We start from the raw sequence: 26,984 nt of genomic DNA, 5'->3' as shown, positions 1-26,984 counted from the left end.
GCAGTTGGATTTTTAACCCACTGCACCACAGCAGGAACTCAAGGAATTTTTTGGCTTTGCCTGTGGCATGTGGAAGTTCCTGGGCCAAGGATCGAACCTGTACCACGGCAGCAACCTGAGCCGCTGCAGCCATGACAAAGTTAGATCCTTCACCTGCTGTGCCACAGGACAATTCCCTCAACTTTATTTTTTTTTATTTTTTTATTTTTTGTCTTTTTTTTTTGCTATTTCTTGGGCCGCTCCCGCGGCATATGGAGGTTCCCAGGCTAGGGGTCGAATCGGAGCTGTAGCCACCGGCCTACGCCAGAGCCACAGCAACGCGGGATCCGAGCCGCGTCTGCAACCTACACCACAGCTCACGGCAACGCCGGATCCTTAACCCACTGAGCAAGGGCAGGGACCGAACCCGCAACCTCATGGTTCCTAGTCGGATTCGTTAACCACTGCGCCACGACGGGAACTCCCAATTCCCTCAACTTTAAAACATTAACAGAGGTACATGATGACAAAGCTGGGCATCATGGGGGTCTACAGACTCTGCTGTGGCTAGACACCCCACAGCCCTGCCCTGTCCCTTCCCCTTCCCCCGGGTGTGGTCCGTCAGAGCATCCCCAAGGAGCTGCTACCCACCCAGGCGCCTGGTCCACCTCGGGCGTGTCCATTCATTGGCCTGACGGGAACCCAGACCTCCCAATTTCCTTTCCTGTCGGGGCTGAATCGGAGCGGCCTAACCCAGCGTCACGCCTGGCGCAAAGGAAGCATCGGACCCACACTTTCGAATGCTGTTCCTGGTAACATCCTAGGACCCTCCCGAACGGCTCCCACGCCCTCGCCGTGGGTCTAGGGAGCAGCCCCAGAAGGAGCCTCCTCTCAGACGAGAGGACACCAGCTCTGCCACAGGTGTCTCCTGGCTCTGTCAGTTCCAGGGAGCTTCTCGCTTTGCTGCTTTCGCAACAAGCTGCTCTTTGTTTGGTTCAGTATTTATTATTGCTGCATCTGCTCTGAAAGAGCAGCCACCAATGCTGTGACTAACACATGAAAGGGTGTGTTCGCTCTTAGTATGTTTCATAAGCACCTCTGCCTGTGTGACTAGACTAACAGCCACAGCCAGTGGCTCCTGAATGATTTGCAGAGGGAGCGCTTTACTGTGGGAGAAGAAGGATCTTCCTCTTTTTGAAGCTGGGCCACTAACGTGGGGTCCACTTGCCCTTCTGTGCAGGTTCCGCTCCCTGCTTCCCATCTGCCTGCACCGGCACCCGGCTCCGGGGCCAGCTGCCCTGGGCTCTGGCGGGGGTGGGGACATACCCGTCTCTCCCGGGCCCTTGGAGTGGGGCGTCTCGGGCACGTCTGGGGCGTCTTTGTGTTCGGCGGCTCTCCTGGCGGTCCTGGTCTTGGTGGGCAGTTCCGGGGCCTGCAGCAGAGGGCTCGCGGCCCCTCGCATGCCTTTCTTCCCCAGCTCCTTTTCCACTTCTAAGAACCACCGAAAAATCAATAACAAAACCAGGAGTCATCAGTATTGATGTCCTTTTGGTATGCTGGTTTTCCTTTTCTTTTTAAGACAGCAGTAGTCATCTATACACAGTTACAGAGAAGAGACACACATCCCGAAAAAGCAGCACCGGAGCAGACTTCAGAGTCCTGGCTGCCAAAGACAGAGGGCCACACTCAGCAGCTTGACCGCTGGCCCGTGCTCTCGACCAGGAGGGACTGAAGGACCGGGCTGGAGTCCCGCCCGGCCCTCCCTCCCACCCCACCCTCTCCCCCCACTGCAGGCACCCCAAGGACGGGCACATTACCATCTGATATGCTGGATTCCTGGAACATTGTTTCAAAGGCTTGGTGGATTTCCGCAAAGGAGGGCCGGTCAGAGGGATTCCACTGCCAACCTAGACAGATGAGACCCAAGCCGGACCACCCGTGAGGCTTTGCGAACAAGAGGAAGACTAGCAATCCTCAAGGCAAAGTCGAGAAACTGAAGAAGCATTCCGGTCCCGCTGGCCATCTTGTGCTGTGACAAGTTAAAGTGACGACTGCCACTGAGTCCTATTACAGACCCCGGGAATCTGAGACGACGTTGGGTACGGGCGGGAATGCGGATTATAACACAGGACAGCAACAAGTACATTTACAAAGATGTTTTTCCCAACCCGCCTCTAGCAAGTGCAGAGAATCACTAAACCAAATAGCTTGCTTCCTGTCCTAACCTTTCCTCGCAGTCACCAAAGTCTGAATTCCTCATCAGTAAAGACATGCTCCTTAAAACAAGACGAAAAGGAGATTAAGGACCGACGCAGCCCAGTGTAGGCGAGGCTGTAGCGTCCCCCTTACAGACTTCTGTTGGGAGTATAAACTAATATAACCTTTTTTACAAAACAATTTGGTAACACCTATCAACATTTTAAAATGCACAGAGCCCCCTGAACTACAGGTTCAACTTCTGCAAGACACCAGAATGCGCAGAGGCATACGTATCTACGAGGGAACTGGTTCCTGCCTTGTCCGTAAGAGCAAAAAACAAACAAATGTATACAGCAAACACATGTCCATCAAAGGAGGATGGGATGAATGAATAAATTACGCAATAGGTGCTGGGCAGCTACGTGAAGATAAGAGTGGGTGAAGGAGAAGGGGAAGAGCACGGGAAATCATGGGCGTGGAAAGAGACGCCCGCTACACTGCCAAGTGCAAAAAGGCTGAAGAAGTGAGTTTTTATCATACATACACACATATACGTACACATAAATACATCAAAAGCCGAGTGGACAGGAGTCCCCATTGTGGCTCCATGGAAATGAACCCGACTGGTATCCATGAGGATATGGGTTCAATCCCTGACCCCGCTCAGTGGGTTAAGGATCTGGCATTGCCATGAGCTGTGGTGTAGGTCGCAGACACGGCTAGGATCCCATGTTGCTGTGGCTGTGGTGTAGGCCGGAAGCTACAGCTCAGATTCAAACCCCCAGCTTGGGAACCTCCATGTGCCAGAGGTGTGGCCCTAAAAAGACCAAAAAAAAAAAAAGTTGAAGGAATGAATTTTTATATATACATACACACATATATATACATATTAATAAATTAAAAACTGAGTGGACAGGAGTTCACATTGTGGCTCAGTGGAAATGAACCTGACTGGTATCCATGAGGATATGGGTTCAATCCCTGACCCCGCTCAGTGGGTTAAGGAGCCGGCACTGCTGTGAGCTGTGGTATAGGTTGTAGATGCAGCTCGGATCTGGCATTGTGTGGCTGAGGTGCAGGCTGGCAGCTGTAGCTCTGACTTGACCCCTAACCTGGGAATTTCCGTGGGCCTCACTTGAGGCCCTAAAATAAATTAAACCACCACCAAAACCGAGTGGATGAAAATCACCTGGAATATTTACCTACTATACCAGCAATTTATATTTATTAATAAGAAACCCAGGTTTGGTATCCATCCACGTCACTTTTGCATTAAGAACAAACAAAAGACCCTCACATATAAATACTATGTAAAACTAAAGGTGCACAGACACACTGGAAAAGGTACAATGCTATGCGCCAAACTGTCACACGAGTTGTTTCTGAAGGAGGGAAGGAGAGGAAGCAAGCGAGCGCTTTGGCCTCGCCCTGCCCGGGTCTCCTCAACGCCCCCCGACCTGGGGAAGTCCCACGCTTCCCTTCCCAAAGGGAGGCTCACATGCTCGCATGAGTTCGTAGACCTTCTCCGGGCAGCCTTCCGGGCGCTCCATGCGGTAGTCTTTCTCTAGCAGCTCATACACCTGGGACAGGTCAATTCCTGGGTAAGGTGACATGCCGTAGGTGGCAATTTCCCAAAGCAAGACTCCAAACGCTAAAAGACAAAGAGCAAGAGCAAGACAGCTCAAGATGTGGGAGCTTTAACCACCGTGCACTGGAAAGCAGGAAACCGCGCCGCAGACGTCAGAAGCCACGCCCTCAGAAGCAGGCCAGGCACGGACACTTCACGAGGCTCTACCTCCGCAGCAGCCCCGGACAGAAGGAGGCGTTCCCTTTATTCATCCCCACCGACTAAGACACGCGGAAGGCGAAGGGGATGCGGTGGAGCCCCGCTCCAGGGTCTTTGAGGAAGCGTGACTGTCTTGTTGGGAGCTGTGATGGAATTAAGAGGCCACTTCTACTCAGAGCTCTGAGACCAGCTGGCCACGTGCCCGCGACCGGGCACCTCTCCTTTCTGGGTGCAGGAGATTATCGCTAAGGCCCCTTCCAACTTCAACCATTTTGTTAAAATCTTATGGAATCTTTGAAATTCCAGGTCCTGTTAGGAACCAGGACTTGGTGGAGAAACGGGTGACTCAGGTCTGGGGCAGAGAAGGAACCTGGAATATTTTGTCATTCCAGATGGCACAGATACTACCAAAGTCTAAAAGGTTCTGGAGTTCCCTGGCGGCTCAGCAGGTTAAGGACTCAGCAGTTGCTACTGCCGGGGTGCAGGTTGCTGCTGTGGTGTGGGCCTGCATGCCTTGGGTGAGGCTAAAAAAAGACTTAGAGGGTTCTGTTAAAAGGACCAGGAACAATTTGAATTTCCCGTTGGCCAAAGATGAGACAATCTGAATATCAATAAGAAAAACAACTACAGCGGATTAATCAGTAACAGAGTCAAATATATTTAAATCCAAGAGCTTATAATAAAAATCACAAAAGATGGAGTTCCTGTTGTGGCTCAGCAGTAACGCACTCAACTAGTATCCATGAGGATGTGGGTTTGATCCCTGACCCGGCTCAGTGGGTTAAGGATCTGGCATTGCTGTGAGCTGTGGTGTAGGTCACAGATGCGGCTTGGATTCCATGTGGCGGTGGCTGTGGTGTAGGCTGGCAGCTGTAGCTCTCATTCAACTCCTAGCCTGGGAACTTCCATGTGCCGTGGGTTCAGCCCTAAAGAGGGGGGGGGGGAATCACAAGAGAAAAACAAAACCCCAACTGGTCACCACTGGGGGGTATTAAGAAACCAACTTGTTACGGTGGGAACTCGGAAACAATGGCAAGGAAGCAAACATGTACCCGTCTGTCCTTTCTGAATTGTACCTACCAAAACCAAAGAGCAGGCAAGAGGAAGTTTCTTTTTACAGAAGTACTGAGCCAATAAATAAGGAATGACAGAATTAGAGAATTATTATTCGGCAACGAGAGGAAGTCAAGAATGTTGATGAAAAGGTACACCGCTTCCTGTGACGCGGTCCTACTAAAAGACAAAAAAGCCAGAGCCGAACGGGGTCAGGCTGTCAGAGTCAACTACCTATTTCCCAGGGACAGGATAACAAGTCACACCACAGCAGGACAGTGAGCAGGATCCAGAAGGGGGAAGCCTGCAAGGACCAATGATGGGCTTCTTCAACAGGCACATCGCAAGGGACATAAAGAGGTAAAGGAGGGCTTCACAGATGAGGAGAGATAAGGGACACTGTCAACAAATCGCACCGCGTGATTCAAACTCCTGTCCCAATTCAAACAGACTGACGAGAAAAGAAAAAAGGATGACTTATGATTTAATTGGAAAGTAACTGATAATATTCACAAATGAACCTAAATTTGTGGCTATGCAAATAATAATTTAAAAAAGCGCTATCTTTAAGAGACTTAAGTGAAATATTTGCAGCCAAGATAATTACACCGTCTGGGATCTGCTTTGAGGTAACAGGGGCTGGAGAAGGAGTAGGCATGGGCAGAGGATGCCAGGGCACCACGAGGCGAGGAGGCACGTGGAGCACAGTATGCAAATCTCCTTCTGCATATGCTTATAATTTCCATAATGTAAAAAAGTTCTTTAAAAAAAAAGTAAAAACAAAATGCTGTCACATGAGGCTTCAGAGGGGAGTGTACTCTATTTAAAGCCCAAACCAGACTACACAGCATTCCCACCACAGAGGAAGAGTCTGGGTGCCGGCAGGGTTGGCCAGCTGCCTCCACAAACCGAGGCAGCAGGCGAAGAATGAAGACATAAACTTGGTACGTGGGAAAAAAATTAATCTGAATATTTTTGTGAGAAAAAGCTAACTTCTACTTCACTTTTCAGAGAAAACGGGGGAGAAAAGATTTTAAAATGAAAAAGAAATAAGAAAGAGAAATAATGAAAAAGAAATAAAAGTGCAAGAAGTGAAGAAGGAAGAGGACTTCCCGCTATGGTGCAGTGGAAACGAATCCCACTAGGAACCATGAGGTTATGGGTTCGATCCCTGGCCTTGCTCAGTGGGTTAAGGACCCGGCATTGCTGTGGCTGTGGTGTAGGCTGGCAGCTACAGCTCTGATTCGACCCCTAATCTGGGAACTTCCATATGCTGTGGATGCAGCCCTAAAAAAAAAAAGTAAAAGCGAGAATTGAAAGAAAAACAGGGAAACAGCCCCACCCTAGACGGGCACGAGGCTGAAGGAGCAGCAGCCCTTACCCCAGACGTCCGACTTGATGGAGAACTTGTTGTAGGCCAGGCTTTCAGGCGCAGTCCACTTGATGGGGAACTTGGCCCCAGCGTGGGCCGTGTAGGTATCCCCCGTCATTAACCGGCTCAGGCCGAAATCAGCCACCTTCACCAAGTGGTTCTCCCCTACCAGGCAGTTCCGGGCAGCAAGATCTCTGGGAAAGGAGAAAGGGCATCCGTGAGCATTCCCAGGTAGCCTTCCAGCTTCGCAGTCCATCCCGAGGGGTTTCCAAAGGTGCGATACGGGCAGTGGGAAAGCGGAGCCCCGTCCCCTGCGGAGCAGTGCCCACCGCGGCGGCAGGTGGCGGGGGGCGGTGCTGGGAGCAGGCTCCCCGGCCGTGTGACCGGCAAGTTAATCACGCAGGGACTCAGTTATCTCAGACACACAGTGAAGATGACAGGACCAGCGCTTACTTCTTAGGGTTGGTGTGAGTGGTAATGAGTTAACAGGTAAAGTGCTTCTACTGACGCCTCGAGAGCAGTGTCACCAAAGCATCTGCTCAGTCCTGACCGCTCCACGCCAGGCTCGGGGAACACACACAAGGTCAGTCCTCTACCTCAAGAAACTTTACAGAGTCTCCATTTGTCCTGGCTAGACTCGACAGGATAAACTTCTAAAAAGCCCATAGTAATCTTTACCCAAACTGTATCTTGTACTTTCCTACTTCTTCCTGATGCTTCGCCAAATGTATCCTATAAATTCTGTCTGATCAGTTGCCTCTCGCCTCCTGATTCTCCCAGGGAGGGAGGAGTCTCCTCTTTGGTTCATGGACGTTAACCATGAAATCGCAAGGCAAACCGGAGTGAGGAATGAGAAGAGGCACCAGCTTCCGGGGATGGCTGTGCAAGACGACCTGATCATCAGCCATCAGAGAGGAGTGAAATATTACAGGCGTTGTGCCTAATAGGATTTGGGTAAAGCATTTAAAGTCTGCTTGAATGAAAACAGAATGAACTTAGCCGTGCGAGGCAAACCGGGAGTCAAGAAATCTCAATTTGCAGCCTCAGAGGGCTCACTTCCGTGAGTGACAGGAGCATCTGAAGCAGGCTCTCGTGGAGCAGAGAAAATCTGTCTGACGAGGAACCGCCAGCATTTCACACGCGCTCCTCTCACTCCTCACTCTGAAGTCTCATGCACGGGTTTCATCCTTGAGTTCCTGGGTAGGAAAGGTCTCCACGGTGGTGTGGGGAGCAGCTTGTACAACAGACTCCGGGCGACGGCCGTAGCTGAGCTGCACAGGCCGTCACTCTGCTGGGAAGCCGTTTCCACCCGCCAAGAATGCGAAGACCAAGATAATTGCAGCACTCCTGAAGGTCAAGGCACTCCAGGCTTTACGACAGCAAAGACGCTTAATTCAGAAGCACACACACACCACGGTGGAAACATCCCCGAACCAGAGGACAGCACGTTAAGTGGCGAATGAAATGATGATAAGAGAGGGAGGGAAAACACACCCAACAGAGAAACAGAGCCCATGCCTGGCTGTCCCTGAGAGCTGCGTGAGCAGCGCCAGGGGCTCGCGGGAGGGGTCATTACTGCGGACACATGCTCCTGCAGGGGAGCTGTGGCTGTCACCGGGGCCGCTGTGACGAACGCCGCTCAACATTCCTTAGTCCAAAACGGCTCCCAAGTGAAACACTTGTCCGCCTGGGGACTAACTGCTCTGCGGTCCGGTGCCCAGCCTGGCTGGGCCAAGCGGAAGGTCGCCCGGGCCCCACGCTGGCCCCGCGACTCTGGGGAGGGCGGCCCCTCCAGGCGCCTACCTGTGGATGAAGTTCTTCTTCTCCAGGTATTCCATGGCTGACGAGATCTGAGTGGCCATGTACAGCAGCACCACAGCGTTCACCTCCTGCCGGTTACACTCTCGCAGGTAATCCAGCAGGTTCCCATAGGTCATGAACTCTGTGATTATATAGAACGGGGGCTCCCTGGTGCAGACCCCTGCCAACGAGACGGAAGGCTTCAGTGCGCTGCTCTGCTCCCAACCGAGCAAGTGCCGGAAAGGACGAGCACCGAGGAACAAGGTGTACGAGGTCCTAAGGCGGCCCCACGCACTGGAGGGCTGAGCCGGCGGTCCTGTGGGAGGGTGTGGCCGTGCTGCTTCTTCCTCACAAGCCAGTGAGCTTCGACAGGAAGAGGCTGCCACGGAGTCCACAGCACGGGCCAGGCCACATCATACACACTAAATCCCCCTTAGCTCACCCCTCGGTGGTTAAGTCTAACACCAAATCACTTCAGGGTCCAAACTTTTGACATTTTTAAGTTTCAGAAGCCAATTTGAGATTTGCACTTGACTGCTCTAGGGTATCAATTTAAAGTAATAATATTCTCTCTCCTGTGTGCATGTGCACACCCCCCCACCCCATGCCTCACAGGTCTCTTTTGTCCCCCCTCCCCTTTGTAGGGCTGCACCTGCTGCATATGGAAGTTTCTGGGCAAGGGGTTGAGTTGGAGCTGCAGCTGCTGGCCTATGGCCCAGCTTGCAACAACACTGGATCCTTAACCCATTGAGCAAGGCCAGGGATCGAACCCGCATCCTCACGGACACTATGTCAGGTTCTGGACCCGCTGAGCCACAGTGGGGACTCCCAGGTCTCCTTTTACCCAAGGGCTGATGTACGAATCGGCAACCTCAGTGCAGGGAGCCTCTTGCGTCTCCTCTAACAGCACCTGCATCGCCCCAGAGGCTTTAGTCAAAAGGTCCTCTCTCTTCGGAGCTCCACACACTCACCAAGCAATTGCACTAAGTTGGGGTGCTTGATCTCCTTCATGACTGCAGCTTCCTTCAAGAACTCTTCTACCTCCATGGTATCCTCCTGCAGAAACATTTTTTAAAAAGGATGACATTACTTCAGCAAGGCAAGTGTTTAAGTGGGAGTGCGACTTGAGTGGTTAACACACACTGGAGCTTTAACAGGCACTGGAGCTTCGGCGAACAATCATCCTGGTCCACCAGTTTCAGCCAAGACACTGCTCTAGACAGGTTCTAAGGTGGCCGATCAGCACCCCAACAGCACAGAGACTTTTCCACTCCGGTGCTGGCCTTCTGAATTCTCGCCCTGAGCCGTCTGTCAGGGTTGGCTTGTGTGAGCTGGTGACTCGCTCTGGTGGCTACATGCAGATGGTGTGTTTCCACCACCTTGTGGGGTTTGAGGAGTACGGGAGATGAGGACAGGCAAATACCATGAATGCAGTACTACTTCCCTAAGGAAGAGCTTGTTTCCCGGGGCTCCTAAAATGCTTACCATAAAAAAAAAAAAAAAAAGCCCTTGAGGAATCTGCAGGGTACCTGATTTCAGAGGCCTCGGTGACACAACAAGATGATGAGCGCCACCAAAGAACGAGGCCCCGACACGGCAGACACAGAGGATGCTGAACTTCCCGGAACGCGGTGTCACCGGGCTCCTAATGAAGCAGTCACCACTATCCGTCAGGCCAATTACTCAGATTCCAAAATAACTCTCACTAGCAGCTCCTCTAACGAGACATCCGCAAGTATCATCAGCATGTGTCACGATTTAGTGGGTTCACAGGATTTAAACGCCAAGGGCAGACAAAGGCATCAGCAAATGCCCAGAGTGGATGTGATCGTATTTCTACGTGTGCTCATGTATCAGTCCGGGGCGCTGTGGCCCCGGGCCCTGTGGTCAGTACTGTTACCAAGCCTGGCTTAACCCACTGCCCCCTGGACTGACCGTGAAAGCAAGATGCCGGTGGGTGGCCTGTGATGTTGCCTCTCCACTGTGAAGGCCTGGCTATAACAGGAAGGAGGAAAGCGAGACCCCACCCTCCGAGTTTCAACAGGGAGTCGGAGTCTGGCTGAACAGGAGGACTGCAGCAGGGGAGCCAGGGAGTGAGCGTCCTGAAAAGCCCGCCCCAGAGGAAAGCTCTACCACCACCTCTGCTCTGCCGCGGCGCCTGACCTACACCGTGCCCCCTGGGAAGCAGAGCTGAAGAGCCCTGCTCGCTGCGGCTGCCCCGTCCCCACCCGGCCTTTACTAGGCTCCTTCTCGCTCTGGGCCATCATGGGTGCAAGCGGGGTGGGACCAAGGAGGACATTTGTCAGCCCATCGCCGCTTAGCTTAGGGCTCGATGAACTGAAACCTGGAAACAATTTGCTGCTCTTTAAAATGGTGAGCTGCTCTTAACGTCAACTGAACATCTCTGGCAGGCTCCGTGTCAAGCTGCCCGGGCGGGAAAAACACGTCCCGGCACCACCCCACTGGCTGCTGCATTCCTCCGAGTCCTCCCAGCTCCTTAAACGCTCGGCAGACCGTGCCGTGCTCTGACTTACCAGGCTGACAGGCTCATGCCAAAGGCTGGAGGGCCAAGGCCTGCGGGACCAGGGCATTCAATGCTGTGCACCTAAGGACCAGGGCCTTTAGGAATCCTGCTCAGCCAAAAACACGTTCAAAAAGCTCGCAGATGAAGCTTCCCAGACTAAAGTACCACAGGATAAGCCACGCGCAGGGAAATCATGTCAGAAATAACACTGCTCTTACAGCTACTGACTTTTCTTTTCGGTCTTTTTTGTCTTTTCAGGGCCGTACCTGAGGCATATGGAGGTTCCTAGGCTAGGGGTCGAATCAGAACTGTAGCCACTGGCCTACACCAGAGTCACAGCAACACGGGATCCGAGCCTCATCTGCGACCTACACAACTCATGGCAACGCCGGATCCTTAACCCACTGAGCGAGGCCAGGGGTTGAACCTGTGTCCTCATGGATGCTACTTGGGTTCACTAAACACTGAGCCACAGTGGGAACTCCCAGCAACTGACTTTTCTATAGGAACCATGTTCTAGGCCTTGAGAGGCAGGGACACGCAAAAGGAACACTATGGCTTTCACAGGCAGGCTTCTTTTGTCTTCTTCATTCACACACACACACACACACACCCCACACCCCCATGATGTAGGGACAGTATAAATAATTTCTTGTTTCTTTCTTTCAGGACAATCAGTGTGAACTTGTCTCCCCCTGCTGGAGTCAGACCTGGTTCAATTTATGATTTAAACTACTAGCAGCATCCCACATTTGTAGCTGTGTTAAACTGGAAATATTCTGAGGCTATCCTGTTATTATAGTCCTTTACTTTTATTTATTTATTTTTCTGTCTTTTTAAAAAGGGCCACACCCATGGCATACAGAAGTTTCCAGGCTAGGGGTCAATTGGAGCTGCAGTTGTCAGCCTACACCAGAGCAACGCAGGAACCAGGCTGTATCTGCGACCTACACCACAGCTCACAGCAACGCCGGATCCTTAACCCACTGAGTGAGGCCAGGTACTGAACCTGCGTCCTCATAGATGCTAGCTGGGTTCGTTACTGCTGAGCCACAATGGGAACTCCCTCCTTTTATTTTTAAAATTTCCATCACCTTTTTGATCTTCCATTTACATTGTAAAATATAAGTAACTCCAAACAAATAGGGCGAAGGCAGCACTTTGATATAAGCTATGAATTTCAGCCTTATCTGTCAGGGAGTCGCCAGGGCTGACTGGCCCGGCCAGATGTGGACAAACGCTTTGGCTGGTACAGTGGATTGGTTAAGACGACGCTCGTGAGTTATACCGACCAAGCTCTGCTGCTGTGTAACCACAGTGTTCGCCAGCATAACAGCTAACGGATTATCTCTGCCCTGTTTTCTCATCAGCAGAATGACAGCAAAGTGGCATCTGCCCATGCACCAAGAGTGCCAAGTGCAGAGCCCAGAACGCGGTCAGCACCTGCTCGGCAGCACTCCTATTGTTATTAGGATAGCTGGTCTCTGGAGTTCCCGTCATGGCTCAGCAGAAACAAATCTGACTAGTGCCCATGAGGATGCAGGTTCAATCCTGGCCTCGCAGTGGGTTACGGATCCGGTGTTGCTGTGAGCTGCGGTGTAGGTCACAGATGCGGCTCGGATCCTGCATTGCTGTGGCTGCAGCTTCAATTCAACCCCTAGCCTGGGAACCTCCATATGCCATGGTGCAGACCTAAAAAGACCAAAAACAAAACAAAACAAAACAAAACAAAACACGTTGGTCTCTATTCCTGAGAAGCAGACCAAACATACTGCTTGTATAGAAGACAGGCTGGGTTTTTGGTCCTTCTCACAGATTTACTATTCCAGACTCAACATCTCAGAGGTATTTCTAACCAGCTTCATCTCTTCTGCTCACTGGCCTCAGCTCCAGAAGCAGGAATTCTACACACACAAAAGAAGACTATTTTAAAAACGGCTCGGCCACCTGCCGCCGCTCACAGCTCAGTGCTCCCCACGCCCGCCTCTCGGCAGGGGCCCTGGCCGCAGAGCTGGGCTCACGTCTGAGGAGATCGGCTTCCGCATCTGTTTCCGGTTCTTACCCAGCGGTGGGAGCCGGCCTGCACCTCTCAGATCCACCGGGATGGGTCCACTGGAGAGACGGGCAGTTTCTGAGTGAGACCGAGGGAGGCGGCTGGTTCACAAACCAGATGAGGGACGTGAAGCTCAAGTGAAAAGTCCAAGAAACAATCTCACAGAGGAACCCCCACACCTCGGGTCCCCCAACCCTGTGGCCCTATCTAGCTCCACAGCCGGAAGAGCGAGGGCCACACGGCAGCTGTCCGTCCGCCCAACGTGTGTACTGTCCAGTGTCAAAGCTGTCCTGGAGCCCTTCCTTCTCTGCTCATTCCTGGAGCTCGCCAGTAAGGCCACTTTCCTGGGGGAAAAACAGCAAAAATAAAACCCAAAGCACACATGCTGTGCTGGTGAGGGCAGAGGAAACAGGCACGTCCCCGCACCAGCAGTGGAGTGCAGACCGGTACGAGTTGTGGGACCCAGTGGGGGGACTCCGAGGAGCTGACCGACAGGACGCTCTCCGCGCATGCCAACGAGAGAGCCCCTGAGCGCCGGTGCTAACAGCGAAGTACTGGGGAGAACACACGTCTCGGGAAGGCCGGTGGACGACAGAGCCACACAAAGGCTGGCCCACCTGACACGCACTGTAACGCACTGTAGCTGCAGACACCTTACGTCCATAACTGAAGCTACAGAGCAGTGTCCACAGCATGCTGCCATGTGGTTAGAGAAGAAAAGCCCATGTGGACTGTTTCTGGGGAGACACAAAAATCAAGGCTACTATGTGTATATAGCCCCTATTCGAAAACTAGGCAAAGATACTGAGTACAACTTTAAATCTCAACTTTTTTTCAACAGCGTATTTTCTGCTGTTTTAATAGTAAATTTGTCAGCTAGCTTAGGAGTCAATTTTAACACAATCAGATAAACAGCAGTCTTTCCCAAATTCTATTACTCAGCACTGTGTCACAGAAGGAAACTGACTTATAAACTTTGACTATACAGCTCCTCGGAAATTTGGGGCTTCGTGCACTTGCCAGCTGGCTCTCTTAGGTTTAAAGCTAAGCCTAGGACCTGCTGAACAGCGTCAAATTTCACAGTTCCCGCTTCAGGGGCCTTTGCTGTGATTCCCGTTTCCCATCCATAGGGGTCAACCTAGTGTCCCTCTTTTTCTCTTCTGCTCTTCCTCATGCCCTGAGGGTGTGGGACCCAGTGCCCAGCAGATCCCTATGGTGTGGTGGTTAGAAGCAGGGCCTGCTGGTTAAGGAAGGTCTGTTTCCGTCCGATGAGGGGCTAGCAACACCCAACAGGCCGAACAAGGAAGGGGGACACTGAGACTCTGGTGTCCAGTTGGGGTCTGGCCCAAAGAGGGCTCAGTGAGAACCGGCTGAACAAACAAAAGCCAGGAGAGCACTGCAAGGGTTTCCCGAGGAGTCTTCAAGAGAAAAGGCGGATCACAGCCACCGCCTGTGAGGGAAATGAATTGGGGGGGGGGCGGTAAGATGTATAACTGTGGTTTATGTATATTTTTCATGACGTATAAGGAATCAGACCCTGAGAAACAACTTAAAAGAAGTGGGCTTTGGGGCGTTCCCTGGCAGCCTAGCAGTGAAAGAATCTGGCGTTGCCACTACTGTGGCTTGGGTCAGTGCTGTGACGTGGGCTTGATCTCTGGCCCAGGAACTTCCATGTGGCAAAAAAAAAAAAGAGAAGTAAGCTTTGGCGCAGCAGGATCCCTGGGTTCAAATCTGGTTCTGTGACTGCTGGCCATGTAACTAATGCCAGGCCAGCTATCTAACCTCCTTCTGCTTCCGTTTTTTTCCAACCTTGAAACGGTGGTAATACCTAACCTTCTCTCTTCTTTTTTTCCTGGGGCTGCACCCGCGGCATATGAGGCTCCCAGGCTAGGGATAGAATCAGAGCTGCAGCCGCCGGCCTACACCACAGCCACAGCAACGCTAGATGCGAGCCGCAGCCGCAACCTACACCCCAGCTCACAGCAACGCCGGATCCTTAACCCACTGAGCGAGGCCACGGAACAAACCTGCATTCTCATGGATCCTAATTGAGTTCACTGCCGCTGAGCCACGATGGGAAGTCCAATGACCTCTCTTACTAAGGCTGCTGTAAGGATCCAACGGGGTGCTCCATGTAAAGCGTGAAGCGCTCGGACCCTTCCAGGCATGCGGTAAGAGCTCAATAAATGTCAGCCATACCGCCGCTTAGAAGCCACTGCAAACCAACCTCCACAGTGGAGATGAAGGCCCCAGATATTGACACTAACCTCATTTGGTAAGTGAGAAACATGCTGTACAGATGGTTTTTGTGCAGGGTGGGGTGGAGTATTTATTTAGAGGGATAATTCATTTAACAGTTGCTTAGGATTAGTAGTATTTTGGGTTAATATACCTCTAGAATATGACACACTCCCTCTTCCTAATTAGCTACCACGTGGCGTGACTATTCACAGAAATCTATGCACCTACATTCTGTAATTTTTTTATGAACTGTGGGGTAAGTTAATAAGGCTCTTAGGGAAAATCATTAAAAGTATAATAAAAAGCTTAATAACTCACTACTAGAGAAGTCTATTCTAGAAGGCACACACTTTCAGATAAAATTATGACATACTGGCTAAACAACAACAACAACAAAAAACCCACCACTGAGCTCCTGGGGCCCCTCCTCTAGAATCCCCTTCTTCGGTCATCCAGAAAACAATGCCACATCGTTGGCTACTGGCTACAGTTTCCCCGAATACAGACTTTCTTTTTAAAGTTTTCAAACAAGCTTTGTCGGGACTGAAATCGTTGTATTTTGTGCTTTTATTTACTTTTGTTTTGAGAAATCCTGGCAAATGTGTGGGTAACGCCTGGGCCTTTACCAGTTCTGCAAGCCGTCAAGGCCCAGTTCTGCCGGGTCTGGTGCTCCACCAGTCACGTGCCAAACTGGGGCGTGGCAGCAGCACTGCCTGTCCCGGCCCTCGCCCGGCCTGTGCTCAGGCGAGGGCTCACCAACCCTGCCATCCTTGAGACCAGCAAGCCCCGTCCTCCTGTTCCTGTGCGTCGGACCCTTCAGTGCCCCCACCCCCAGGACAGCAGCCCAGCCGCTCAGCCGGGTCCAGCACCCCGACAACGACGTGCACACCCTCTTCGCCCTCCACCTCTCTCCCCTGGCCCTGCCCCTTGGCCAACTCCTGCTCCTCCGCTGTGGCCCAGTTCACGACTCCTCCCCTTGCAGAGAGCAGAGCTCACCTGAACCCCCTCGTCCCGTGCGGCGCCACAGCCCTGGGCTTGCGCCTCTCACACGGCCCGTGTCACACACGCTGCAGCTACTGTCATACTCGCCTATCCTTCCTACTAACTAGACCACCTACTGCCAGCTAGGTGACTGTAACTACCTGGAGTAGCCTGAGGTGAAGAACTCTGTCCGACTGGTTTTCATAATCCCAGTGGTAAGCCGAGTCGGGCAAATAAAAGAATTCGATACATGCTTATAAATAAAAAAATCTTACCTGGAAAATACCCAGGAGTCCTCGAGGTGACCCAAACCATCAGGCTGCCGCCCTCCCCCAGCCCCAACAAGCATCAGTCCCACCTCAAGGACCAAGCTAAGGGGACACGGTCAGTATGAATGCCAAGAAGCCGCCTCTGGATGCTGGGACCAAAGAATGTGATCCTCCCACGCGAGTGTCACTCCATGTCAACCAGAAATCATCATTTCCACTCTGCTGTGCCTTTGAGACCCCAAAAGGCTGCGTGCACCCAGCTGGCCTGGGAGAAGCAGGCACTTGGGGTCACTTCTCCCAGGGTGGCCCTGTGGGTCCTGCTTCTTTTCTAATCGCTACAAAAAAGGGATACAACGGCGCCCCCTCTCAATTTCTGCGCACAGGTCCGTGTAATCAGATTCATTTAAAACAAGTGAGAATCACTCAGGTCAACACTAGGGGGCACTCTTGCCATAGGTAAAAATGCGGATCACATTTTTGAAGGCAGAGGCTGCAGGGAAAGCTGCCTCCACGACGTCCCAACACTTCCTGGACACCACGAAGACGAGGCATCAGTTGAGAGGGAGGAAAGAGGAGGCCAAGTCTGAGTTGGGAAGAAGCCCTCCGGTTCCCCAACACCTTCCTGGCAGTGGCAGCCCCGTGCCGGGACGTCCGGACGGGACGTGCGACGGAACTGGCACCTGCTAGGAACACCCCATGCACCTGCCTCTCAAATCTGCCGCAAATCAACACAAGAGTCACCTGCTTTGGTGAAGTCTCCTTCTTTCAAAACTCTTCCCTCCCTCCTCCTCGTTACTCAACAGGAAGTGATCCAAATGCCACATAAACAGAACCGGAACCCACGGCTTTAAAACACCCTCGCCACAGAATGAGAAAATGCCCCCGAGTGACTCATCTCTTTACACCCAAACACCCCGGCACCATCCAGCTCCGGGTGTGCGGAGACACACTGAGGACAAGGGAGCGACCCGCCCCCACCCAGACACCCGCCGTCCGCCCCTGGGCTCACCTTCAAGGTCTTCACGGCCACCGTCAGGCTGTATTTCTTCCACACGCCCTCGTACACCTCCCCGTACTGGCCGCCTCCCAGCTTGTGCTTCATGGTGATGTCTGTTCGCTCCATCTCCCACTTGTCGTAGTTGGGGGACACGCCGTAGACGGTGGGCTTGTTGCGCTTGGGGGCGGGGTAGTGGAGAGTGGTGATGAGCCCGTCGGCCACCGTTGAGTGGTGATGAACCAGCTCGGCCAGCGTGTTGAAGCGGCTCTCGGAGGAGACGTAGAGCTGCGGAAGACGGGGAACAGCCCTGAGCCCACCGGGCAGGCGCGCCCCGCAAGGCGCCGGGCCAGCTTCGCTGAGCCTCGATTTAAGGAGCGGCCACACCTCCGGTTAGCGGCTCTCCGCACAGGACCCAGGGTTTGGCCAATCCCGGGTACGGTGTTTCTCCGTGACATCCTCCACCTGTCTGGTGCGCTGCGACCATTCTGAGCCCAGGGTAAACGTCTGTGAAGCATCCCCCGACCAGCGGGTCTGCAGGCGTCACGCATGGCTTACCACCTGCTGGTCCTGCCCTGCTCACCTGCCTGGTTACTGTCCCTCTCCACCTACAAGGACGCAGCCCTGACCCCCAATGTCAAGAACCAGAGATGAGCATGTAACAGGCACTCAAAAACCGCTGCTGATGAAATCACTGGTGGGTGGAGCTCCCCGGTGGCTCAGCCGGTTAGGACCCGGCATTGCCACTGCTGAGGCTTGGGTGGCTGTGGTGGTGAGGGTTCCATCCCTGGCCCCAGAACCTCCACATACCACAGGTGTGGCCGAAAAAATAAAGACTAGGACTTAATAAGCATCTGCTGATTGGAAAATTTAACAATTCGCTTATTACTTAAAACCTGTAATTATATAATTATCTAGAATGCAACAGTGATCGGAGATGAAAATCATGGAACAAAAGATAAATCTCCTCATTCCTATTCCCTCCATCTGGGCTGAGGACGATGCACCAGAAGCCGAGACCCACCGAGCCCAGCCGTCTGCCTGTGGGGGACGCCCTGGCCAGCGCTCTCCCGGAACAGAGGGGGCTGGGCGGGCTGCCCAGGGACGCGAGGAGGAGGAGGGTGTGAGACCCAGGGGCCTGGGAGCTCAGCCACGGCGGGTGAGACCCTGAGCAAGGACCCCCCTTCTGTGGCGGTCTTGCCTGGACGCCGTGGAGGAAGGCAAAGGCCTGGGCTGGCAGAAAGCGACAACGTGAATGGGGACAGCTGTCTTTCTTCTCTCTTTTTTTTGTTTGGTTCAGCGATGTAGTGAGGGAATATTTCCTCACCAAAGATAATTCACATTAAAATTCACACAGAGCGTCTGGGCTCCGGGCACACAACTGAGTCTCCTGACTCACTAAAAGCAGCCGAGGATGGCGGCAGGCGGGAAGGGCCTGGCATTGGCAAGACTGGCCCACTGCCAAGATGGAGGATGGAGGAGTACAGGTTTGGGACAGTGCTGATGCTTGAGGCAAGAGGGAGAAGCAGGTACAGGTCAGTCACTACTTAGAGAAAGGAAGGAGGAGCCTGAAACGTGTGTCAGGGCCAAGGCCTTGCCTGTTGGCTATGGTGGGCTCCACTACTTTCTATGTATTTATAATATCGGATGATAAAAAATACATGTTTTATCTTTTTGTCTTTTAGGGCCCCGTAGGTCCAATCGGAACTATAGCTGCTGGTCTATGCCAGAGGCACAGCAACAAGGGATCCAAGCCGTGTCTGTGACCTACACCTACAGCCCATGGCAATGCCGGATCCTTAACCCACCAAGAGAGGCCAGGGATTGAACCTGCGTCCTCATGGATGCCAGTTGGGTTTGCTAGCCGCTGAACCACGACGGGAACACCTAAAAATATTTTTTAAAAAGGAGAAATAACAATAAGTATACAAGTTGGTCCCATCTATAACTCTCAAGAGGGTAAACAGGATTCCTTAAAGGAGATTTTTTTCCGTTTTTTGCTTACGGAGATGACATAAAAAAATTTTTAACATCAGACAATAGCAAGCCTTGGCTTAGACGTTTATAATTTACAGTCTTTCTGTAGCAATTCTACTAACATAAAATTCTGAGCAACCCCAGAGTTGTCCAGAAAGATTCCACAGCCCTGGGCAACCTGTCCCCCTGGAAGATGGCAGCTCTGCAAGGAGGACCTTTCAGGGTGAGGAGCCGGCCCCCCAGGAGTCCCCGCTTTCATACCGCAGAGCACAAGGAGAAGCCTCTAAGTGACCTGCTCTAAGGAGGGGCCCTGAGTCACACTCGGGCCCCTGAATGTGGGTACAAGAGTACAGGGTGGGGGCTGGGGGGAAGGCAGAGGTGGACACCGCTGAGCCTACCCTTCTCGACACCCACTTGCTGCCGACATGGCCCTCTTGTTAGTGATGGCTACCAAGGCAAGAACAGCTCACGAAGACGGAGTGGGGGATGCGGGGGGAGTTCCCATCCCAGCCCCTCTCTCGAAAGTCTGCCAGGTGTCCAGCTGCTTCACTGCAGGCTGCAGATGCTCCAAGCCCTCTTCTCTCTGGCCCTCGGCTGATGGGTATCTTCCCTACTGAGGGGTGACGAAAGGAGAGGAGAGAAGAGCCATCCCAAGAAGGCACCCCTTGGAAGCAGAGCACCCCCCACTTGGAAAGCACTGGCACAGTACAGGCAAAAGGGCCCGTTTTGCTTGCTGGGCTCTCGGGCAGGTCACCTGGGAGCAAGGCTCGTTACCTATCTTTCCCTGTCAGCTTGAAAGGAGCACTCCCCAGCCCAAAGATCAAGTTCACGCAATGGCACAGAATGCTAATGGCTCCCCCAAGCCCTACTTTATGCAGAATTTGTTCTTGGTCTCAGCTGATTCCCTCTCAGGCTCCACTGTTAGAAACTGCAGAGTTATGGGAGGTTTCACTGAGTGGGCAAACTCTATCCTTTTCAATAATTAAATTTACAGACCCTGAGACTTAGTTCATCTTTCAACATAAAATTTACATACCGACACGTATTAAATATTGAAACTACTCTCCCTTAAATGTACCGCAGAGCCATCTTCTAGCAGGCGGCTCCGGTGGCTTCCTTCCGAGTAGTGCTAGTGTTTGAGCCGCATTTGCTAGTGAACTGGGTGATCTTCACCAGGAATGCACGGCACGTTCACAGAGAAAGTGAAATCAGTGTTATGAACGGCATGTCATTGTGCTACGCACCCAGTTACGTAAACACTCTGGGGGCTCAGCCGGGGCTGTGCCTCCTCCCAATCATGCAGGGACCCGAAAGATAGGACTTGTCAAAGAAACTCACCAGAAACAGCTTTCCTCCTGACAGCCAGACTCACAGGCTTACGGGAGCTTAGTCTTTGGCTACCTCAGACCCTGGAGGTCTGTCCCCTGCCCCCAGCCCTGGACGTAGTGTTTACAGCCTGCAAGGCCAGGAAGTAACCCCCCCACCCCACCCCACCCTCCAAGCTACTCAGAAACCAGCAGGAAGGCAGTCCTTGAGAGTTAGGCCCCACTTAAGAGTAATGCGCCCCCCTTGACAAGGGAAGGTCAGCTATGGTTTGGCAGGCTTTCCACTGAGATGCCTGTGCCTGCCCAGCCAGGGTCAGGGTGGGTAAATCTGGTTTACACAGTTGGTATCTGTCCTGCCACCTCTGCCAAAGCTTAAGCCCAAATCCCACTCCTGTCAACCTGAACTTGTCGCTTCAACAGACCGTGAAAGTAAGTGTCAACTGGGCATCTCTCTGAAGAAGGGAAGAAAAGGAAAGACTATCGGGGGCTAAGGGAAGCGTGGGGCTTGGCAGAGGCACCCCACCCGAGTAAATATGATACAGACACAAATAACCAGAACTGAACAATGACCGGGGATGGGAGGTGGAAGAGGAAAATCAGACTTTAATTCTGTTATGTTGGCAGAGGTCTCCAAACTTTAAGAAAGCACCAAGACCGAAAACCAAATGCCAGGGTGCCTGAACACTGTGAAGACTACCCGGACTGCCAGGAAACAGCAATGGGTCTGTGTGGTGCAGTCCTTTCAAGAGTCTAGCTTGAAACTCCAAGAGTCCTGGGCTTTGGGCCCTGAGCTGATGGCCCTGGGCTGACTGACCAGCCAAAACTGCTGCTGAAAGCTCGGAACAGGAGGACGAAGGTAAACCAGAGCCAAGAGGGCGGAGGCAGAAAGAAATCCTTTGGGGCCTTGGAGAAGAATCTCTAAATCAGTTGTTTTCTAAAGATTAGCTAATTTGAAAATAAGAATCAAATTTATTCAACCCCAGGCTGTCCCTCCCACCAAACTTTAAATTTTCCCCTTAGAAATCCAAAAACGATTGCATCAAAGCTCTGCTATGTAAGCAGCTTTTGCAAAGCCGAGCCGCACTGTCTCACGCATTGCTGTAACACCTCCCCCCATTCAGATGCTGTACCACTCATTCCAGGAATATGACCCCACCCAACGGGGCCCCCTCAAGAGTGGCCCTCACAGAGCGGAGCCTCTGCAGATGTCGGCCTGATGACCCCGTGGGCTGAGAAATCTCCAGGTGCTCGGACAGCTGGAGGCAGCCTTTGCCAGGAAGGGCGGGCGGAGGCAAGATGCCTCAGACACTTGGATGAGCTGCCCGGCCTGATGAGAGGGGTGCCCTGTGCTCTACCTGGAATGAAAGGAACCTACCTGGTGCACACCAGCTTTCAGACAGAGGCTTGGCTTCCTCATCAGGTGACTCAAATTCTGCAAATCATGTGTCCATGCGGGCCTTGCGCGCCACCTTTTAATAATGCTTTAGACCCACCCCCGCGGGACAAGGTAGACAAGTTGACCTAGATCATGCATCGTCTGCATCTGTTCCAAGGGTGCTGATGACACAACTCCAGGGAAAAGAAACCCTTATCCTGCTCAGCACAAGCCTCCCCTGATCACTGTGGTGCCGCACGGCTCGCCCGTGGATAGACAGTGCAGACGGGAAGCAAGCTGTCGGCTCCAGGAGACCACCGCCCTCACGAGCGGTGCCCTCTGGTGTCCTGCTTCACTAAAAAGGCAGCCCTGCGGTCTGAAGGCTAGGTGTCCAAGGGCTCGGCACCCTGGCATGTCTTCTGCAGAAGGAAGGTCTCAGTTCTACCCACGGGATGGGAACAATGACCTGAAAAGCAAGCTGATGAGGCCGACCTCTGGTCGCACGTCAACAGCAGACTATGCTGTCTGTCACAGAGACTCTGGTGCTGGTAGAAGGACATGTGCCACAACAGAAAGCATCCGATACTGGCAATAAGGACTTTAGCCAGAAGACTCTGAGATGTGGAGATGCAGAAAAATCAACAGATAAGCACACTGAAAAAAGAAATGCCAAAAAACAAACCCCCCAAAAATCTGGAGTTCCCATCATGGCGCATCAGAAACGAATCCGACTAGGAACCATGAGGTTGGGGGTTTGAGCCCCGGCCTTGCTCAGTGGGTTAAGGATCCGGTGTTGCCATGAGTGGTGGTGCAGGTCGCAGACACAGCTCAGATCCCGCATTGCTGTGGCCGTGGTATAGGCGGGCAGCTGCAGCTTTGATTTGATCCCTAGCCTGGGAACCTCCATATGTTGCGGGTGCAGCTCTGTAAAGAAAAAAAGAGAAAGAAATGCATTGTGCATTTGTATGGTACGAGTAAACATGTGGGGATAACCATGAAAATGTTAGCAAGATTAAAAAAAGGGGACTAGAGCTATCAGGTATCACATGTTACAGGAGTTCCCTGGTGGCCTAGTGGTTATGGATCTGGTATTGTCACTCCTGTGGCATGGGTTTGATCCCTTGCCCAGGAACTTCCACATGCTGCAGGCACAGCCAAGAAAACCCCCCAAAACCAAAACAAACAAACAAGATCAACACCACACACTATAAAGCTAGGAGTTCCTGCTTGTGCGAAGGGGGTTAAGAATACAACTGCAGTGGCTAGGGTTGCTGTGGAGGTACAGGTTCAATCCCTGGCATGGCGCAGTGGGTTAAAGGATCCCAAACTGCTGCAGCTGCTGCTGGGATTCAACCCCTAGCCCAGAAACCTCCAAATGCTGCAGGTGTGGCCAAACACACACACCATAAAGCTGTAATAATGAAAAGTCTGGTTCTGGCATATGAATAGAGAGAACAGAGTAAATTCATAGGTAAATTTGGTATATTTCAAATACACAGGAAAAGATGAATTTGGTAAATGGCACAGGAAGCACTCAACACACAACCCAGGCATGTTAAACATAACAAAATACAATCGTTACCAATCAATCACCGACAGAGATGTCTTTGCAAGTCTGATAAAATACTGCTGTCGAGCATATAGGGAAACACACACTCGCACAACACTGCTGGTGAGAAAACATATTTGTACAATTGCTAAAGAAAGTACTTTGGGAATATCTCTACGAATGTGAAATGCACATAACCGTCAATCAGTTCTAGCAACTTATCTCGCAGACGCCTGGAGTCTGCCAAGAAGTATGCACAATGACGGTCACAACCTGCTAGCGAGTCTGTGAAATAAATGAGTGGATTATGACCAGAATCAAAAAAAAAAAAAAAAAGCAACAGGACAGAATGGAATACCAAACATCAGAGTGCATTACATACAACGGGAGTAAGTAGGGTTTCACGAACCTTCTGTTACTAGTACATGTATTGGGTGGGTGACCTAAACCTTTTTTTTACGGTGGGCTGAGATTTTTTAAAAAGGTTTGAAATCCACCTCATAACAGTATTATTTATAATAGCAAAAGACTGGAAACAGCCTAAAAGTCAGCCAGCAGGGGACTGCTTAAATAAATGATGGTCCGTCCATGCTATGCAGTCATTAACGAGAATGAGACAAGGCAGCTCCAAATGTGCTGCCATGAAACAATCTCCAAAATATATGATTAGGTGGGAAAAGCAAGATGCAGAACTGTGTAGATTATGCATCACTTGTGTGTGTGTGTGTGTGTTTAAATATAAACACACATACACTGGGGAACTCTGTAAGAAACTGGTCACAGGGGTTGCCTCTGAGCAAGAGAAATGAATTAGGAGACAGAATTACATTTCACTGCAATTCATTTTGTTCTTTTTAACCATGTGCATGTATCACATATTATTAAAAAATACATACACCATCTGGAACCCTCCAACAGTCCACCTGTCTACCCCTTCGGGACAGCACGTTGCCATGGCGCAGACAGTGGAGTCTGAACCTAGCTACTTCCTTCAGCTCCCACTGTGTGATCTGCAGCAAGAAACCTGACCCCTCCAAACCTTCATTTCCTTAATGCAAAAATGCAGTTAAAAGCAGTATCTGCCCTGAGGACTAAGGTGAGGTGTAAATAAGATGAGGATGGAAAAACGCCCCATCTGACAGGAGGCACTCAGGAAATTGTGTGACCATCACAAAACCACATCTACCAACTGCTTGACAAAACTGCAGTTCAGCTCTGGAAATAGATGGGTATAATGTGATCCCATTTTTGTTCAAAATATATGTATTATGTGCACGCACACACACCCACAATTCTATCCATAGGAAGAAGTCCACATACTGGCATACCAGTTTTGGGGAGGTGCTTCAAGGTAGCTTCTCATTTTTTATTTATTTATTTATTTATTTGTCTTTTTGCCGTTTTTTAGGCCGCTCCCGCTTCAAGGTAGCTTCTCATTTTTTATTTATTTATTTATTTATTTATTTGTCTTTTTGCTGTTTTTTGGGCCGCTCCCGTGGCATATGAGATTCCCAGGCTAGAGGTTGAATCGGAGCTGAAGCTGCTGGCCTACACCATAGCCACAGCAACGCAGATCCGAGCCGAGTTTGCAACCTACACCACACTCATGGCAACGCCAGATCCTCAACCCACTGAGCAAGGCTGGGATCGAACCCTCAACCTCACGGTTCCTAGTTGGATTCGGTAACCACTGAGCCACGACGGGAACTCCAAGGTGGCTTTTCATTTTAAAGATAACATCTACTGTGTGGATTTTTCTCCCTGAGGATAAACTACTATCACAATAAGAGATTTTTTTAAAAAGGAAGAGACTTAATGTAAGAAGTATGTGCACGGTCAGCTCGGGAAGCTGTTAACAACAAAACTCCAGCAGGACAGAGAACCGCACGAGCCTATGGGAGCCTGTGGACGTACCGTCACACGCTCGGGCCTCAACAGGCTACCGGGATGACGCTGGTCCCAAACGGCTCCTTGGCTGAGCTCTGCTGCAGCAACTCATCAGCCCAGCAGCACTGGCTCCCTGGCCCACCAGCTCCCGGGCGGGGCGCCCTACCTTGCCATCGGAGGCAGTGTTGATCCTGTAGTGGTACACTCTCCCTTCGTATCGCAGCGAGATGGACCTCTGCCCGGGACTGCTCTCGCTCTCCCGAACCAAGAAGCTGCCGTTGATCCCGCTGCTCAGCAGGTACTCGGCGGCGTTGCGGGACACGGGCCCGTGGTACCAGGAGTGCTTCTCCAGACTGCTGACCGGCGTGACATAGTTGCTGGGGACCCAGCCTTGGCCGTTTCTCGTCTGGGCTTCGCACCACTCCCCATTGTGGTTGTAGCCCAGGACCCGGAGCTTTTCCCCTGGGAAGGAAGGGACCAAGTCAGACGGCTTGGTGTGAAAAGCTACTTTTGCTCATTCTCATTCATTCTGTATGATTACTAAAAATCTTCAAATTCCGAAATACCTACTTCATGTTAACAAGTCCACATCAATATACACGGATACGTGAATAAGAGTACATGTTTACATACGAAGCTTCCTGTTTATACTGGATATACAGATAAATACATAGCCTCCGTTTTTTTGGTTTGTTTGTTTCTTTTTTTTACAAATCTATACTCAAGTGCTCTGTTCTTAATATAAGGAAGCTTTCTGGGAAAAATACTTTTTCTTTTTTTTTTTTTTGTCCTTTCAGGGCGCACCCACAGCATATGGAGGTTCCTAGGCTAAGATTGAATCAAAGCTGTGGCCGCTGGCCTACACCACAGCCACAACGTGGGATCCAAGCCTTGTCTGTGACCTACACCACAGCTCACGGCAACACCGGATCCTTAGCTCACTGAGCGAGGCCAGGGATGGAACCCACGTCCTCATGGATGCTAGTCAGATTCATTTCTGCTGAGCCACGATGGGAACTCCCCAAAATACTTTTTCTTAAAAAAATAAAAAGTGCCTTCAGGGTTTGATCCAGATGTATTCTTCAATTTAAAATAGGGAAAGCTGCTGCTTTTGCTGAGAACTGCACAGGAACTTCTCCTTAAGGAAAAGGGACCCTTTTATAAAGACACTGTTAGTTTTGGGGGATCTCTCTGTATTCCAAACTTTAGAGCTGCTCTTTCAACCAGCAAAGGGTGGCTAGTCAAGCCACAGCTATACCTGCTTTCTGTCCCTTTCACCCATCACCAGCTGCCCACACCTCCTTTACCTTTAGTTATGCTCAAAGTGTTATCCCCACTGGCCACGAAATCATACAGTGCAACGAAAAGGTTGGGGTCATTTTCACTGGGACCAGCGAGAAGGTTTTCCTTAGAGTTCCACCGAGCTGCTTCACTCAGACCCTGGGGCTCGAAGTCAGATGCTACTGGTCTCTGAAGGGCTTCTGGAAGACAAAGACGGAAAGAGAAGAAAGAAACAGGAGAAAGAAGAATTGGGGGAGAAAAGTATTATTCTCAGGAACAAAAAAAGTCTACACTCCCAACATTATACATCCTTAATTCATTTCTTTCTTTTCTTTTTTT

At 51.4% G+C, this 26,984-nt stretch overlaps 1 protein-coding gene across 3 annotated transcripts in view; it reads right to left on the bottom strand.

Annotated features, from left to right (window-relative positions):
- The window catches only part of ABL1 (ABL proto-oncogene 1, non-receptor tyrosine kinase), a 145,068-nt gene that overhangs the window by 5,135 nt on the left and 112,949 nt on the right, over window positions 1-26,984 (bottom strand). For all 3 annotated transcript variants that reach the window (XM_005660524.3, XM_005660525.3, XM_005660526.3), the window contains 9 exons: window positions 26,672-26,845; window positions 25,531-25,826; window positions 17,267-17,539; window positions 9,161-9,245; window positions 8,193-8,370; window positions 6,399-6,583; window positions 3,677-3,829; window positions 1,797-1,886; window positions 1,306-1,470 (listed from right to left, as the gene is read on the bottom strand). In XM_005660524.3, the coding sequence (XP_005660581.1) occupies window positions 1,306-1,470; window positions 1,797-1,886; window positions 3,677-3,829; window positions 6,399-6,583; window positions 8,193-8,370; window positions 9,161-9,245; window positions 17,267-17,539; window positions 25,531-25,826; window positions 26,672-26,845 (1,599 nt within the window). The remainder of the gene's footprint in view (window positions 1-1,305; window positions 1,471-1,796; window positions 1,887-3,676; window positions 3,830-6,398; window positions 6,584-8,192; window positions 8,371-9,160; window positions 9,246-17,266; window positions 17,540-25,530; window positions 25,827-26,671; window positions 26,846-26,984) is intronic.

Source organism: Sus scrofa, chromosome 1 (assembly GCF_000003025.6).
Source record: "Sus scrofa isolate TJ Tabasco breed Duroc chromosome 1, Sscrofa11.1, whole genome shotgun sequence".
Lineage (NCBI taxonomy): Eukaryota > Metazoa > Chordata > Mammalia > Artiodactyla > Suidae > Sus > Sus scrofa.
This window is presented reverse-complemented; position numbering and strand designations above follow the sequence as displayed.